Source organism: Nelusetta ayraudi, unplaced genomic scaffold (genome assembly GCF_046127955.1).
Source record: "Nelusetta ayraudi isolate G7.1 ecotype Tasmania unplaced genomic scaffold, CSIRO-AGI_Nayr_v1 ptg000116l, whole genome shotgun sequence".
Lineage (NCBI taxonomy): Eukaryota > Metazoa > Chordata > Actinopteri > Tetraodontiformes > Monacanthidae > Nelusetta > Nelusetta ayraudi.
In genome coordinates, this window is record NW_027466166.1 from 122,896 (window position 1) to 136,441 (window position 13,546).

The 13,546-nt window shown below is 44.9% G+C and overlaps 2 protein-coding genes across 12 annotated transcripts in view; both read left to right on the forward strand.

Moving 5' to 3' along the window:
* dock8 (dedicator of cytokinesis 8) overlaps nt 1–10,850 on the forward strand; it is a 48,216-nt gene extending 37,366 nt beyond the window's left edge. For all 5 annotated transcript variants that reach the window (XM_076049492.1, XM_076049493.1, XM_076049491.1 and 2 more), the window contains 12 exons: nt 54–212; nt 305–405; nt 1,725–1,917; nt 2,501–2,644; nt 3,014–3,145; nt 3,392–3,526; nt 3,902–3,991; nt 4,214–4,450; nt 5,341–5,484; nt 6,542–6,648; nt 8,460–8,630; nt 9,275–10,850. In XM_076049492.1, the coding sequence (XP_075905607.1) occupies nt 54–212; nt 305–405; nt 1,725–1,917; nt 2,501–2,644; nt 3,014–3,145; nt 3,392–3,526; nt 3,902–3,991; nt 4,214–4,450; nt 5,341–5,484; nt 6,542–6,648; nt 8,460–8,630; nt 9,275–9,341 (1,680 nt within the window). In that variant the 3' untranslated portion in view covers nt 9,342–10,850. The remainder of the gene's footprint in view (nt 1–53; nt 213–304; nt 406–1,724; nt 1,918–2,500; nt 2,645–3,013; nt 3,146–3,391; nt 3,527–3,901; nt 3,992–4,213; nt 4,451–5,340; nt 5,485–6,541; nt 6,649–8,459; nt 8,631–9,274) is intronic.
* A 353-nt stretch (nt 10,851–11,203) lies between these two features.
* Nucleotides 11,204–13,546, forward strand: part of aopep (aminopeptidase O (putative)) — a 74,018-nt gene continuing 71,675 nt past the window's right edge. Inside the window, exons 1-2 of one of the 7 annotated variants that reach the window (XM_076049468.1) lie at nt 11,204–11,276; nt 12,704–13,409. In XM_076049468.1, the coding sequence (XP_075905583.1) occupies nt 11,249–11,276; nt 12,704–13,409 (734 nt within the window). In that variant the 5' untranslated portion in view covers nt 11,204–11,248. Of the gene's footprint in view, nt 11,277–12,068; nt 12,420–12,703; nt 13,410–13,546 lie in introns of those variants that run through there. The other 6 variants (XR_012929280.1, XR_012929279.1, XM_076049470.1 and 3 more) reach the window with 6 other exon arrangements.

A 13,546-nucleotide genomic window follows, 5' to 3' on the forward strand; every position in this document is an offset into this window, starting at 1 on the left:
CACAATCAAATCTACCCTGCCGTTTACTCCGGTCTCCTCCATCTCCGTCCCAGAACTTCTCCAGAGTGAAGATGCAGGTCACCATGTCTCTGGCCTCCCTGGTGGGCAAGTCGTCAGATTTCCAGGAGGAATACCTGCGACGCTCGCTCCGCACCATCCTGGCCTACGCAGAGGAGGACACGGAGATGAAAAACACTCAGCTGCCCTCTCAGGTGTGCACCAGTGCCATCGCTGCTGCTGCTGCTGCTGCTGCTGCTGCTGTGTCACGTTGCTTCATGTGTGCTTCCTCTCTCATGTCGTCAAGGTTGAAGACCTTCTGAAAAACCTCAACAGTATCCTGTTGGACACGGTGAAGATGAGGGAGTTCCAGGAGGACCCTGAGATGCTCATGGACCTGATGTACAGGTGGGATCTGAGTCCTCTCCTGCTCCTCTCTCCTACCATGTGCTCCCCGCTTCCCATCTCTCTGCGGTCGACCTTGTTTTGCTTCTATTTGGTGCCCTCGCTATGGTTACCATGTGGTAGCAGTTTAGCCCTGTGATCTGGCTTTGTGTATATGCAAATGCAAACAGCGTGAGTGGTGTGTCTACGCTGGAGTGTGTGTGTGTCTGTGTGTGTGAGAGAGATGGAGAAGACGGAGGGGCACAAAGACTGCATACATGTGCTGTATGTTGATTTTGGCGTCGCACCGTCGACGCGCTCTCGTGTCACCTGCACTTGTCATTTATCATGCGTCTTTCTGTTTGGATCACAGTCTTCTGGGGATTTTTTTCCCCCCCATGTTTTCCCTGCTGCGCACCGTGTGCCGTTAGCTTCACACAATTACCTAGACTCACCCCACTCCAAGACTCCCCAGCACACATGGCTCATTGTTGTATGAGACATTTGGTTCCCAGATGCTTTAACTTCGTTGCGAGTGTAAGCACGGTGACTCACCTGCTATTAACAAAACACAGCTGGTGTTTTTGATTTACTCCTTCATTCTCAAAATTGCAGTCATTCACTCTGTGTAATCCTGGATCAGGAATAGCATTCTTTCAAATTTGTCCTGTCACTAAAAAAAATAATAAATAAATAAACAAATCCGCTAATCATTTACATTTATAAGATTTGCTTTCAGGCACAAGTTTTTGTTTTAGATGTTCCTTCTTTGACTGTGTCGTTGAAGATAATTTATCTGAAGACTTTTGATTTCAAAAGGTAATGTAAATAAATTCATAAATGTCAAATTGAACCTTAATAGTTTTCCACCTTTATATACAGTATTTGACACAATCCCAGTACTGCTAAAGACCGTCACCATTTACCTTGAGGTTGAATATTTATAACAAGGGAATGTGATTCCAATACTGTATCTTACACTTTCATACTCAAGACTTTAATATATAAAATCATTTTGTTTCTAATCTTTTTTATCTTATGTCACACACAACAAAGAAATAACAATGATACGTTGAAAATTAGTGTCATAATTGTACCAAAAACATTACAAAACATCCCCCAGGATAAGCTATTGAGTGTCAATGCTATCAGAAATCTGTTATCATGCAAAGAAAAAAGAAAAAACTTGCAGAGAAGAAAATACATAAATGTTTTTGTAAATGTGCAAAGATCTTGAGGAAAAACTGTTTTTGCACGTATTATAAATGTAATTAAAAAAAAAAAAAAAAGTCAAAGAATTTCTGAGATAAAGCAACAAGACTGACTTTAATTTCCTTGCTCAGGATCGCAAAGGGCTACCAGACCTCCCCGGACCTCCGGCTGACGTGGCTGCAGAACATGGCAGAGAAGCACAACATCCGAAAGTGTTACACCGAGTCGGCCATGTGTCTGGTCCACGCTGCGGCATTAGTGGCCGAGTATCTGAGCATGCTGGAGGATCACAAGTACCTGCCTATTGGCAGCGTCACCTTCCAGGTACGACACACACTCGCACAAAGCAACCAAAGTGTGATACTGAAAACAAACAAAAAATGCACAAACATCATAAAATCATAGTGGTAGTAATGTTCCATATGTTAAACGGCGGCGAGCCTTCTCCCGCTCCGCACGCACCACCGCGGCGCTCCCCGAGGATGCCTTCCAAGTCTGGTTGTGTGTGCGTCCAGAGGGGGGAGCTCTACACTCATAACGTCAACATAGAAATATGGTCCCCGGTGCCTCCGCATTACACGGTGCCTTTGAAGTTGAGAGGGGGGGAAAAGGAAAATGTGCTCCTGCGGGACGCTGCGAACAGACAGTCTCACTGAACTGATAACAAGCAATCATCGCCGTCACCATGGCGACAGCGTTATCGATGGACTGTGTCAAACACAGGACGTCGGCGGCGCTGGCGGTACAAGACATTGTAACCTGCAGACAGCAGGTCATTGATTGGACGCTCATTAAATTAGTTCCTTTTTCCACTGTGGGACATCTCCTTTTAAAGTCGGCCACGTGATTGAATATTTGATTAAGGCGGCTAATTTGATTGATTGGCTGGCTGTTTTCCACCCCCCAGAACATCTCCCCCAACGTGTTGGAGGAATCGGCGGTGTCGGATGACATCCTGTCCCCAGACGAGGACGGCGTGTGCTCGGGACGGTACTTCACCGAGAGCGGCCTGGTGGGGCTGCTGGAGCAGGCCGCTGAGCTTTTTAGCAATGTGAGGCGACGATGCCGCCGTCATGTTTCTTCACATGTTTGCATTGAAAGCACCTAAGAAAACAGCACATAGATCCCGTTTACGTTTTGAATTTTCCCCAAAAACAAATTGTAAAAAAAAAAAGGTTAAGCCACGAAATAAGCAAAGTTCAACTTTCAAATACGAATGAAAGATTTTCTAAGTTTTGTTCCAGTGTATTATGTATCATTTTATATAACAATCGTTAATGTGAGCACATAATAATTGTTGTAATCGGCTTTGGATCAAAAGCATCTCATGGGTTTTTAACTTTTTGGCTTGATTTGAGAAGTTTTCTCATTATAGTTGACACAGACACGAGCAAACACTCATGGTGTTCTCCTTCAACAGGGTGGCCTCTACGAGGCAGTGAATGAGGTCTACAAGGTCATCATACCGATCCTCGAGGCTCACAGGGATTTCAGAAAACTGGCGTCCACTCATGACAAACTTCAGCGAGCCTTTGACAGCATCATCCAGAAGGTAGAAAACTATGCAGTGATGGGATTGCAGCACATGTAGGCGTCATCTGATCTTTATTAATACCACAAAATCATGGTGTTTTGATTAGTTTTGGATCTGTGAAATCCTTTGGAAAAATAGTGAAAATTGCTCTTGAAATGAATCTTTATTTATAAAAGTGCGTGACGGATTAGATGCTGCTGGGTTGTCCGGTGGCGTCAAGTCAAGTATGTAATCTTCGGTCTGTCTGTCTGTCTGTCTGTCCAGGGCCATAAGAGGATGTTTGGAACCTATTTCCGAGTCGGTTTCTACGGAGCCAAGCTCGGAGATCTGGACGAGCGGGAATTCATTTACAAGGAGCCAGGAATCACGTGTCTGCCGGAGATATCGCACAGGCTGGAGGTACGCACGGCGCCATGAATGCACGTGGGCACTCGGACGTGCACGTTTTGAATTAATGTAGGATCGATGTGGAGGGAAGAGGCTCGATTGCGGCGGTCAGATAATGAGCGAGGAACCCTAAGTGACTGAGGTCAAGACTCCAATCATCCATCCGCTTTGACTGAGTTTTGAGGGGGCTGGCGAAAGGTGGAATTCATTTACATGGTACAAAATGTAAAAAATCTCTCTGATGCAGCGTCAGCCCCAATATTTTATCAGGGAAGTGAGTCGTGTTGCTGGAACAGAATGATTTTTATTCCGTCATTGGTTTTAACATTTTATGGATTCGATGGGCAGCGAGGCCTCACCTCACCTCTTCATTCCCTCCACTTACAGAACTTCTATAACCAGTGTTTTCAAGATGACACACTGGTGATGATTAAAGACTCCACGCCTGTGGACAGAAAACAGCTGGACCCCAACAAGGTAGGTTCAGTGCTCGTTTTACCACACAAAGGCCCTGAGAATGCGGGGGGGGGGGAAATCCACGATGCTTGGTCGTTTTCGACGTCAGATTATATGCTAATTGAGTAATTAGCCTCTTATAAGTAAAATAAGAGTGAAGAAAAAATTCCACGATGTTAAAAGGAATATGAAAACACTATGTACCGCACTCAACCAGCCCGGTGTGCTCCTCCTCGTCGGCAGGCGTACATCCAGATCACCTACGTGGAGCCCTACTTCGACGACTACGAGATGAAGGACCGCCTGACCAACTTCGAGAAGAACTTCAACCTGCGGCGCTTTATGTACACCACGCCCTTCACCAAGAGCGGGCGGCCGCGCGGCGAGCTGAGCGAGCAGTACAAGAGGAAGACCATCCTCACCACCATGCACGCCTTCCCCTACATCAAGACTCGCATCAACGTCATCCAGAAGGAGGAGGCAAGTTCTGGAAACGCCAAACATCTCGGTGTCCACCTCCGACCTGAGAGCGTTTTAGAGTTGAGGAGCAGATCGCTTTCCTTCTACTTGCATCAGTGTAAGCAGGAAGTCACTGTAGAATCTGTCTTTGTTAAAACCACCGAAGAAGACCTAAAAGCCATTAGTAGCGGTTTTCAAGACCAGCTGCTGCTAAAGAGATCAGGAGGGAGGGTTTTTTTCTTCTTCTTTTTTCTTCTTCTTCTTCTTTTTTTTTTTTTTAAACTAGGACTGGATGGCATTTTCACATTAACAGCAGAACAAAGACCCAGTGGGGGTTGTCGTGTGTCCAGTGTCCGCCCTTGTGCCAACAGGAAGCCTTAAGCTCTTGTTTCCTCACGCAGCTGGCAGTAAAAGCATTTAATTGTTCTTCCTTGGAATGGAATGGAGTAGAGTTAAGGTTTGTCCGGCACCCACCGCCTTCCAAGTTTTAGACCAGGGATGGGCAAACTACGGCCCGGGGGCCAAATGCGGCCCATTAAGCTTTTTAATCCGGCCCTCTGAAGTTGAAGAAATTATACTAATAATAAGTAAGTAGGTCATAAAGTGGGCGTATTTCATCATTTTTTTCAGTGTTTTAAGAGTCGTTTCAATATAGAGCTAAATACTGTGGGGCTTCCAAGAGTTTTTGTTGGAACTTTGCTTTGGTTCATTTTCAATTGACAATATTTTTTCCTCCCATGAGGTGGGTCACCTTTTGGTCACATTGTACAACCCATTGTGGCCCCACCAGATAAAAAGTTTTAGACTGATGCATAAAATAAGTCAAATTTACCCATTCTGCCAGTCTGTTACCATATTAATTGCACATGGCACGTTTTCCACTTGAGTAACACTGCCATTCCTGCCCTCAGTTTGACCTGACTCCCATTGAAGTGGCCATCGAGGACATGCAGAAGAAGACCAGGGAGCTGGCCGTGGCCACGCACAGAGAGAAGCCTGACGCAAAGATGCTGCAGATGCTGCTGCAGGGCTCAGTGGGAGCCACCGTTAACCAGGTGAGAGCTGGAGGCCGCGGCCCAGACGATCGCTCACTTCGTGTTTAGCCAGACGCTGGCTGCTCTGCTCAGCGTGATTGATCTTCGTAGCATACGCCGCCCCCTCCATCCCTCCATCCCCCTCCCTCTTTTCTGGCCTGAGGGTTCCTTCCAAATGTGCGACGGAGGGCAGGAAATAAACCAGAATAATTCCCCTCCATTTATCTTAACACATTTACAGTCTCCATTGTAGTCACGCGGTGCAGGTGGGAGACATGACAGCGATCGCACATCAAAGCCCTCCGCCCCCTCCCCCCCCCCGTCGATCGCCCTAATTCTCCTTTTGCTCTTCCTCTGCTTTAGTTAAAACGTCAATTCACGGGCCCTTCTTCCTTTCATGTGCGCGCCGCACGCCACGCCGAGCCGGAGGTCTCTTTGATCTGATCGCTTCCAGCTCCCGCCGCCGCCACCGCCGTGGATGTTAGATTAATGATGAAGCTACGGCTAACAGCGGATCAGCTCCGGCCCTGTTGTGCTTCATCTTCCCGTGTCTAATCTGACAGCTCCTTTGCTCCGACCTGATGGTTGTATACATAACGCTAATGCTCAGCAGCTCTGTAAACATATAACTCTCGACCGTAATCAGCGCTGCGGGGCCGGCCCCTGTGCATGTGGGTCCATAGCTCAAAGCGGGGACAAGGGCGTTTTGGATGCTAATCAGAGCTGTTTAGGTGAGTCTGCCTTGATGCTGTGCAAGCGTGCTGGGGTTTTTCTTTTTTCCTGTGTGTGTAATGATTATAAGTTAGAGTAACAAGCTCACATTCTGTACAAATGGAAGCCAAATGGGGAGCATGTGCAGGGTTTTGGTTGACGTTAGCCACGCAGAAGGCAGATCCTGGTTTCTTTTTTCAGCTTCATGTCTTGGCCATGTTCTGGCCCGGCACCCAGCTCTTATCCCGCACGCCGTTTCCTGATGTTTGAATAAGCGAGGTCCTTCCTTCCTCTGCTCGGCTTTTCTTTCTCTCACAGTCTAACCCTGCATCCTTGTTTTTGTCTCCCGCCTCCTTCTCTTGCACAGGGCCCGCTGGAGGTGGCGCAAGTCTTTCTGAATGAGATCCCAGCGGATCCCAAGCTCTTCCGTCACCACAATAAGCTGCGCCTGTGTTTCAAAGAGTTTATAATGAGGTAAGGCTGCGGATAAAAACAAAACAACAACAACAACAACAAAAAACGGGCACACACAAAAACAGCCAAACAGTGCCTCCTGACTGAACACTGTGCACCAAAGAAAGACGACGCCGAAATCGTGGGAGCCGTGAAGTTTCAAGATTGGAGTAATTTGCAAACTCGTACATTCTAATTTTAAAATGAAGCTTCCTTTTTATTGGTCCCAATGTGTTTCCATGGCACTGGCTCAGTTTAAATACGCCGTCGTTAGAGCAATACTTTTAAGATATACGGCGAGCGTGGTTGGCAGACTGCTTTATGTAAACACCTGCTGTAGAGAGATAAAAGGGGACCACAGACAACTGATAGAGACATCATCCTGAGTGGCTGGGTGCAGACATGGAAGAGTTAATTGCAGACCAGATGTTAAATGAAAGAAATCAAAGCTGTCTGCACAATGCAGAGTAATAGAACCAACTGTGTAGTATATTTTGTACCCATAAAATGTCCTCTTATCCTAAATGTTAGATGTTTGATGACTTGGTTCAACAGAAGTGTGTCATCTATCTCTGAGTTTTGATTTTTTTTTTTTTTTTTTTCATTCTTCTGAGGGCGCTTTAATTGCTGCGAGTCAAAGTTCTTTTTTTAGAAAAGGTTTAAATTCCCTCTTCTGTTGTGGGGCGTCTGCGTGCCACCAGTTGACGTTCAAAACACAGTCGCTTGACACAAAGGCTGTTTCTTTTGCTTCCTCATAATCATCCTGAATATACACATGCAGTGTCATGCTCAACAACTGCAAAAACACTTTTAAATAGCATGTCCATATCAAAAATGCACAAATGATATTTTCTGTGCTACCGTAGTGAACAGTCTGTGGATTATCCATAACAATTGACCGTGATGTATTCATTTGGACAATGTCAACAAACCCAATGTCTACTGATTGAAATGTTTCTCACTCTAATGTCCTCTGGCAGTAACTTTTTATTTAACATATAATTTAATATATAAACATTTGCACATTTCTATCAAATTGCATCATATTTAATTAGTGTTTTGGACTATTTTAAAATGCTTATTTTTATTATACATAGATGAATGGAAAAATACACTCCTTCAAGACAAGCAAGCGGATGACCTTATATCTCTGACTCTTGCCATAATTGTTTTCATGCAGAGAGCCAGTCATTTGCAATGTTTAATGGCAAGGCCTCTGTTCTTCTGAACCCTCCTTGCTGCTGCTGCTGCTTCCTCTGAGTATTTACTGTATACTATTACATGGCATTCCATTCACCCTCATTAAAAGCCAAGAGATAAACTCAGACATGTGTTAGCAATCACCGCAGTCTCCCTGATTTCCTGCAGATTGCGCTGGATGTCAGCCATTATACGTGTCGTGATAAAGAACTGCATGGAGACCCAATAGTGCACCTGCACTCCTTTATCTATAGGATTTTTTTTTATTTTTGACAATTCTTTTTTATTTTTTTATTTTTTTCTTGCTGGCTCTTGAACTGTGTTTTAAAAACCTCAGCGTGCAACTTTTTTGCCCTCATGCTTTCTCAACGAGACATTACAGAGGAGCCCAAAGTGTGTCAGGAAGTCACAGGATGCTGTTGACATTATACAGACTTGTGCTCTCAGAGGGGCTCGAGGATATAAATGGGATTAAGGCGGTATTGGTTTGCATGAAATTATTGTTGAGCTGCTCTTAAGTTTGAGGTTATTGTACATAAATAAGGTCAAGAAGCAAAATCGATTCTTGCCTTTTCATCTCGCGCCGCGTGGTTTGCTCACAGGATAATTCTCCAGCGTCTCCTGTACTTTAGGTGTGGAGAGGCAGTGGAGAAGAACAAGCACCTGATCACGTCGGACCAGAAGGAGTACCAGCAGGAGCTGAAGAAGAATTACAACCGCCTTCGAGAGAGCCTGCGGCCCATGTTGGAGAGGAAGATCCCTGAGCTCTATAAGCCCATCATCAGGCCACGGCTGGAGAACAGGTAACGACACCTGCCAAGTGCAACAAGCAGCGCTGCGTCGACACGAAGCTCTGAAGTGCACTAATAGGTCAACGCAGCAATGATCTTTTCATCGCTCGGTGGGACGGGTGAAGAAAGGAAGCCAGTACAAATGGCATTCAAGCACAGATCTGTTCACACTGTCTGCGCCAGCATTCCACACAGTGATAGCTAAGCCTGAGGCACAGTACACAGGCTTAGTGTACACAAGCCGATATGCACTAATGTATCGCAAAAGGCTGAGCCAAATGCATCATGTAGCAGTGCTGAAGGATGAGAATAGGGCTGTTGTTCACTTGACCGATAAAATAACGTCTTTCCACTCTTTTGCTTTTTCCACTTTAATAAAGTGGTACCCTTTGTGACACCACAAAGGGCACGTGCACTTGTGTTTTTTTTTTTTTTTACAAAGAACTGTGAGAAAATAGTTCTGAGAACTTCAGTGGATCACACAGTTTGTACTGGCAAGACATTGGTGAAATGCAAACCATTTAAATGCATCGTGTCTTTTTGAATTTGACAGATTTTTTTCCCCAAGCATTGAGCACGTAACTAAAATGTTCTACCTTTGTACCTTTATCATTTTTCTTGTCTCATCTTGGCGCCTCCACGTCTCCTTCTCGCAGGGATTCCTTCAAGCGTCACAGTTTGCGAAGAGCTCCAGAGGAAAACCCCCGAGAAGCCACAGTTTAAGCGAGAGAGCGAGAGAAAGAGAGAGCGTATGTACCATGGCGAGGACGACGAGGCTGCCCCGCTGACCCAGTACCCCACTTCCAAGGGAGGAAAAGCGAAGATTACAAGAAAGACTCGGGAGGATCTTGGGAAGGGGCTGCTGGTGGTTCTCCTCAGCGCTGTTGGAGGACACGCTGGTCACCATTGAGGACTCCCAGTTTTTGTGTCCACTTACGAGTGAGAAAGCGGGAGACAGAAATCTCAAGCCGCTGTTCAGCTTGTTGAACTTTTTAGGACAATTATTCAGATGCTTTTGTGTCTGATTCCCTTTATTTTTTGATACCCACATGACCTTATAATGCTGCAAACATTTCCTGTGGATTGGTAGAACAGTAGAGTTCCCCTATGAGGTCCTTGCTGGCTCAGGGCCCATGCGTGTTTGTGCCAATAAAGCTTGTCTATGCATGTGTAAAATGTGTGAATGGATGCGTTTTATTTAGATAACATTTTCAGTTGGAGATTTTGGTGCCGTACTGAAGACACTTTGTTCTCAATGCTGATTAATGAATGTGTTATTTGCTACGAGCACCTTGGAAACTCCCTTCAGGGTGTCTACATGCGTGCCATGTGCCAGTTAGAGCAGCCTGAATGGATTAGTGCACTGGAATAATAGATATAATTTCCTACTCTTGAGACCATTCGGCTCATGTTATTGTTGGACAGAAAGCCCAGAAAGCTAATAGAAGAGTAATCAGATGTACATTCAGACAGATTCACCAGGAGCTCGAAATGATTTGTCATTCAACTCCAAATCCACATTTTGTATATAAGAGAGGTTTTGCACCTGATAGATTATAGGCTTCAGAAGCTATTTTACAATATATTTATGTAAATGTTTTTAAAATTCTAAAATGCAATAATATTTGTTAGGAGTTAGGCAGGACTGTGTGTTTCCGGAACTCATGACAAACCGCAGTTTTTCCATTCCCTACCTTCTTTTTTTTCCTTCTTTTTTTAACTCCAGAGGTAGCAATGAAATCACCTTTGCAGTGTCATTTGTGTTTCATTTTAAGATTACATTCCCCAGGAAGAGGCTTCTACTACAACTGTTTTGCAGTATTGAATAGTGTCAGCTGAATTTCGACATGCACAAAGTGACTCAATTTATCCATTTTACGTAGCAGGGCATCCTTATCAGTAGATAAAGTGTGCCAAGCTTTTCAAAAGATGGTAAACACATTAATACTGATTATATTTTTGTATTTGAAGGTACATTTATTATTTAAAGCAAACTTTAATGCCTTGAATTAGTTAAGTGAACTAATAATACTACCCAGTGTTGATCTGTGAGGCAGAATAGATGTGTACCCATTTTGGAGCCACTCAGTATAGTGCTGGAAGTTGTTGGGTGGTATCAGAGACTCCTGACGACTAGAGTCTGCAGTCATGTTCAGATTTTATTCTGTAAAAAAAATAATATTGTGAGATTAAAATTGTTGAACAATGTGAATAAACCCTAATGTATGTTCACATCAGTCCCACTTTGTGTTTTTGACTTTATAAAAGTGACCTTCAGTTTGCCATGTCTTTTTCCTGGCCATAGTAGTATCGGTAGTACTACAGGTAGGGCATACTACTGCAAAGGGCTGGATAGAGCCCTTTACATACCTCTGTGTGTGTGTGTGTGTGTGGAGGGGGGGGGGGAGTACTAAAAAGAGTTAATTAAGTGTGTTTTGTCACAACGTACGTCGACACACAGCCTTTGTATTATGTTTGTAGTGGTCAGGTAACTGGATTCTTCCGAGCGAGTTCAAATTGATGCAAAAACTATTGGAACTACATTCCGTGGCTGTCGCCATAACATGACGTCATCTCTACGCGCTTCATCAAACCGGATACATCAATGCAGACGTGCGGACTGTGTTCTGATGACCGGAGACTCTGAAACAGAAAGAAGTGAGCCAAAGGTTTCAGCGATTTCTACTCACAATTTCATTCATTGTTGCATTTATACGGAAGCGTATTGCAGCCATACGCAAAAAAGGGGCGAAGCTCACGTAAATACGGAAGCAAAAAAATAATTCAGTATCACGTTATCGCGTGAAAGTTTCACTACATTACTTGAAACTATCACCTAATTACGTGAAAGTTACGTGTTGCTCTAGTGTGGCAGCAAGGCGCGTCTGCACAGCGAAGCAGTGGTATGCACGGTATGCATTACTCCGAAATCGAATCGACGATGTGTTTTTTTTTTTTCTATATTCAGTAATGCAACTCAAACACTTGAATTGATAGTTTGTAAACCGTTGCATTTTAAATGACTAAGTGATAACGACAGACGTCAAATTAGGACGGATGATCAAGTAGGACGCTACTGTCTTCATTTAATTGGATGTGAATCGCATGCATGGGGGTGGGGGGTGGGCGGGGTGGGGGGGGGGGGCACAGGACTCCACAGGACCCCACAACTATTACTTCAAAACAAAAACTAAAAAATGTGTCTCTTTGATTAGATAAGGTTAGATTTACTCGTTTACCTGCACAGACTTGTTTGTTGAAGTCTTATATTCCCAGAGATCCAGACGAATGAAGTTATTCTCTCATGTCTATTTAACTTTAAAAAATTTTTTTTTATGGTTTCTGACATCCCTGCTTTATCCTCCAATAATAGTCCACTTGAAGGCATTTTACATATGGCTCTGCATACAGGTTATTGTTTTCTTCGTTACTCACAGCTGTGGAATGCGTCAACAGATGAAGTTTGACAAATAAATTTGAACTTTAGCTGAGCACACACCTTGCCTGGCAGACCTGGCAGCATTTGTGGAACACTTCCAGGCTTATGGCAAAGAAAGAGGCTTTGAAAGCAGGGAGCTGTAATATATCAACTTTCATTTTTCAGCCGCAATACAAAAAGACTTGTACAGCGCAAAACTGACATTGCCAATATTTTATATGATGATATTTTTAGTATGTAACTCTGGCTGGTCAGTGAACCCTTCAGAAATGTGCTTGCCTTCCAGAAGGGATTTACTGCAATGCAGAGTTCTGCCAATCAGTGCTTTTCTGATGTCACAGAGAGGACTGAAGCATCTACCAGTTGAGTGAAAACATCCCCAGCCTGGTGTTCGAGGCCATCTCATGGCCCCGGTGTTTTTATTCAAATACATGCAAGATCTGACAATGCATCCGTTTTAAAAAAGAAGCCCAAACCGAGCAGGAGACTGTAAACAGAGAGCTAAATGCACTGCTTTTTGACATTTAAACACAAGAGGCTGCTAGGCAGAGTGTGGGTTTCATATAATATGGTATGATTTTAAAAAAGAGAGATACTACAGCATTAACGCTGACTATAATGGCTGTATTTTGTCTCGCTTTCCCAGGTGAAGCACATCCTTTCCTCCACAGTGACGTCACCTTTGTAAACATGGAGGCAAACCAGCACTTGAACCCTGACACGGACGACCTACCGCTGCGAGCCAACGCCAGTCATATACTGGTCAGGCATTATGTACTCAACTTGACGGTTCACTTTGAACGGAAGGTCATGGGCGGGAGCGCTGTGTTGTTCCTGGAGCCCTGCCCTGCGGCGGCCACACAGGCCGAGAGTGTCGCTGGACTTCAGGCCTCGTCTGTGCTCGCCGACACCGAGAGACGTCAGTCTTCGCCTTCCTGGCAAACCACCGGCGATGGGGATTTTACCTTGGTGCTGGACTGCTGCGACCTCAACGTGTCAAAAGTGGAAGAGGTGGACGTGGCCTCTGCGTCGTCCACGTTCGGACACCTGGCGGAGGACTCGCCTGGACCGCTGGCTGGAAGCTCGGTGGACTTACAAGCAGCGTTGGTCCACAAGCTCATCTCCGTGCCATCCGGCCGCTGGAGGCAGAAGTTCAATTTGTTCTCAGTTTGCAGCCGTGCCCCTGCTTTCCAAGGTGGCGCGTCGCTGGAATTTTTTAGAGACCGATGGAGTCTGCAGGTGAGGAAGAAGGGGGTCGCGTCACCTCAGCAGTTCCCTCGTGCTGTCAGGATCTGCTATGAGACCGAGCCGGCGGGAGGTTCCGTGAGGTGGACCAAAGACCAGGACAACAGGTTGGTCCAAAACATGATCATATCTTTTATTCATTTAGGGCGTACAACTATAATCTAGTAATCTGGGCTCACCATGTAAGAATAGAATATTTATGACTCATTTATTCAGAAAAAAATAAAACACTCCTCGGGGTGTT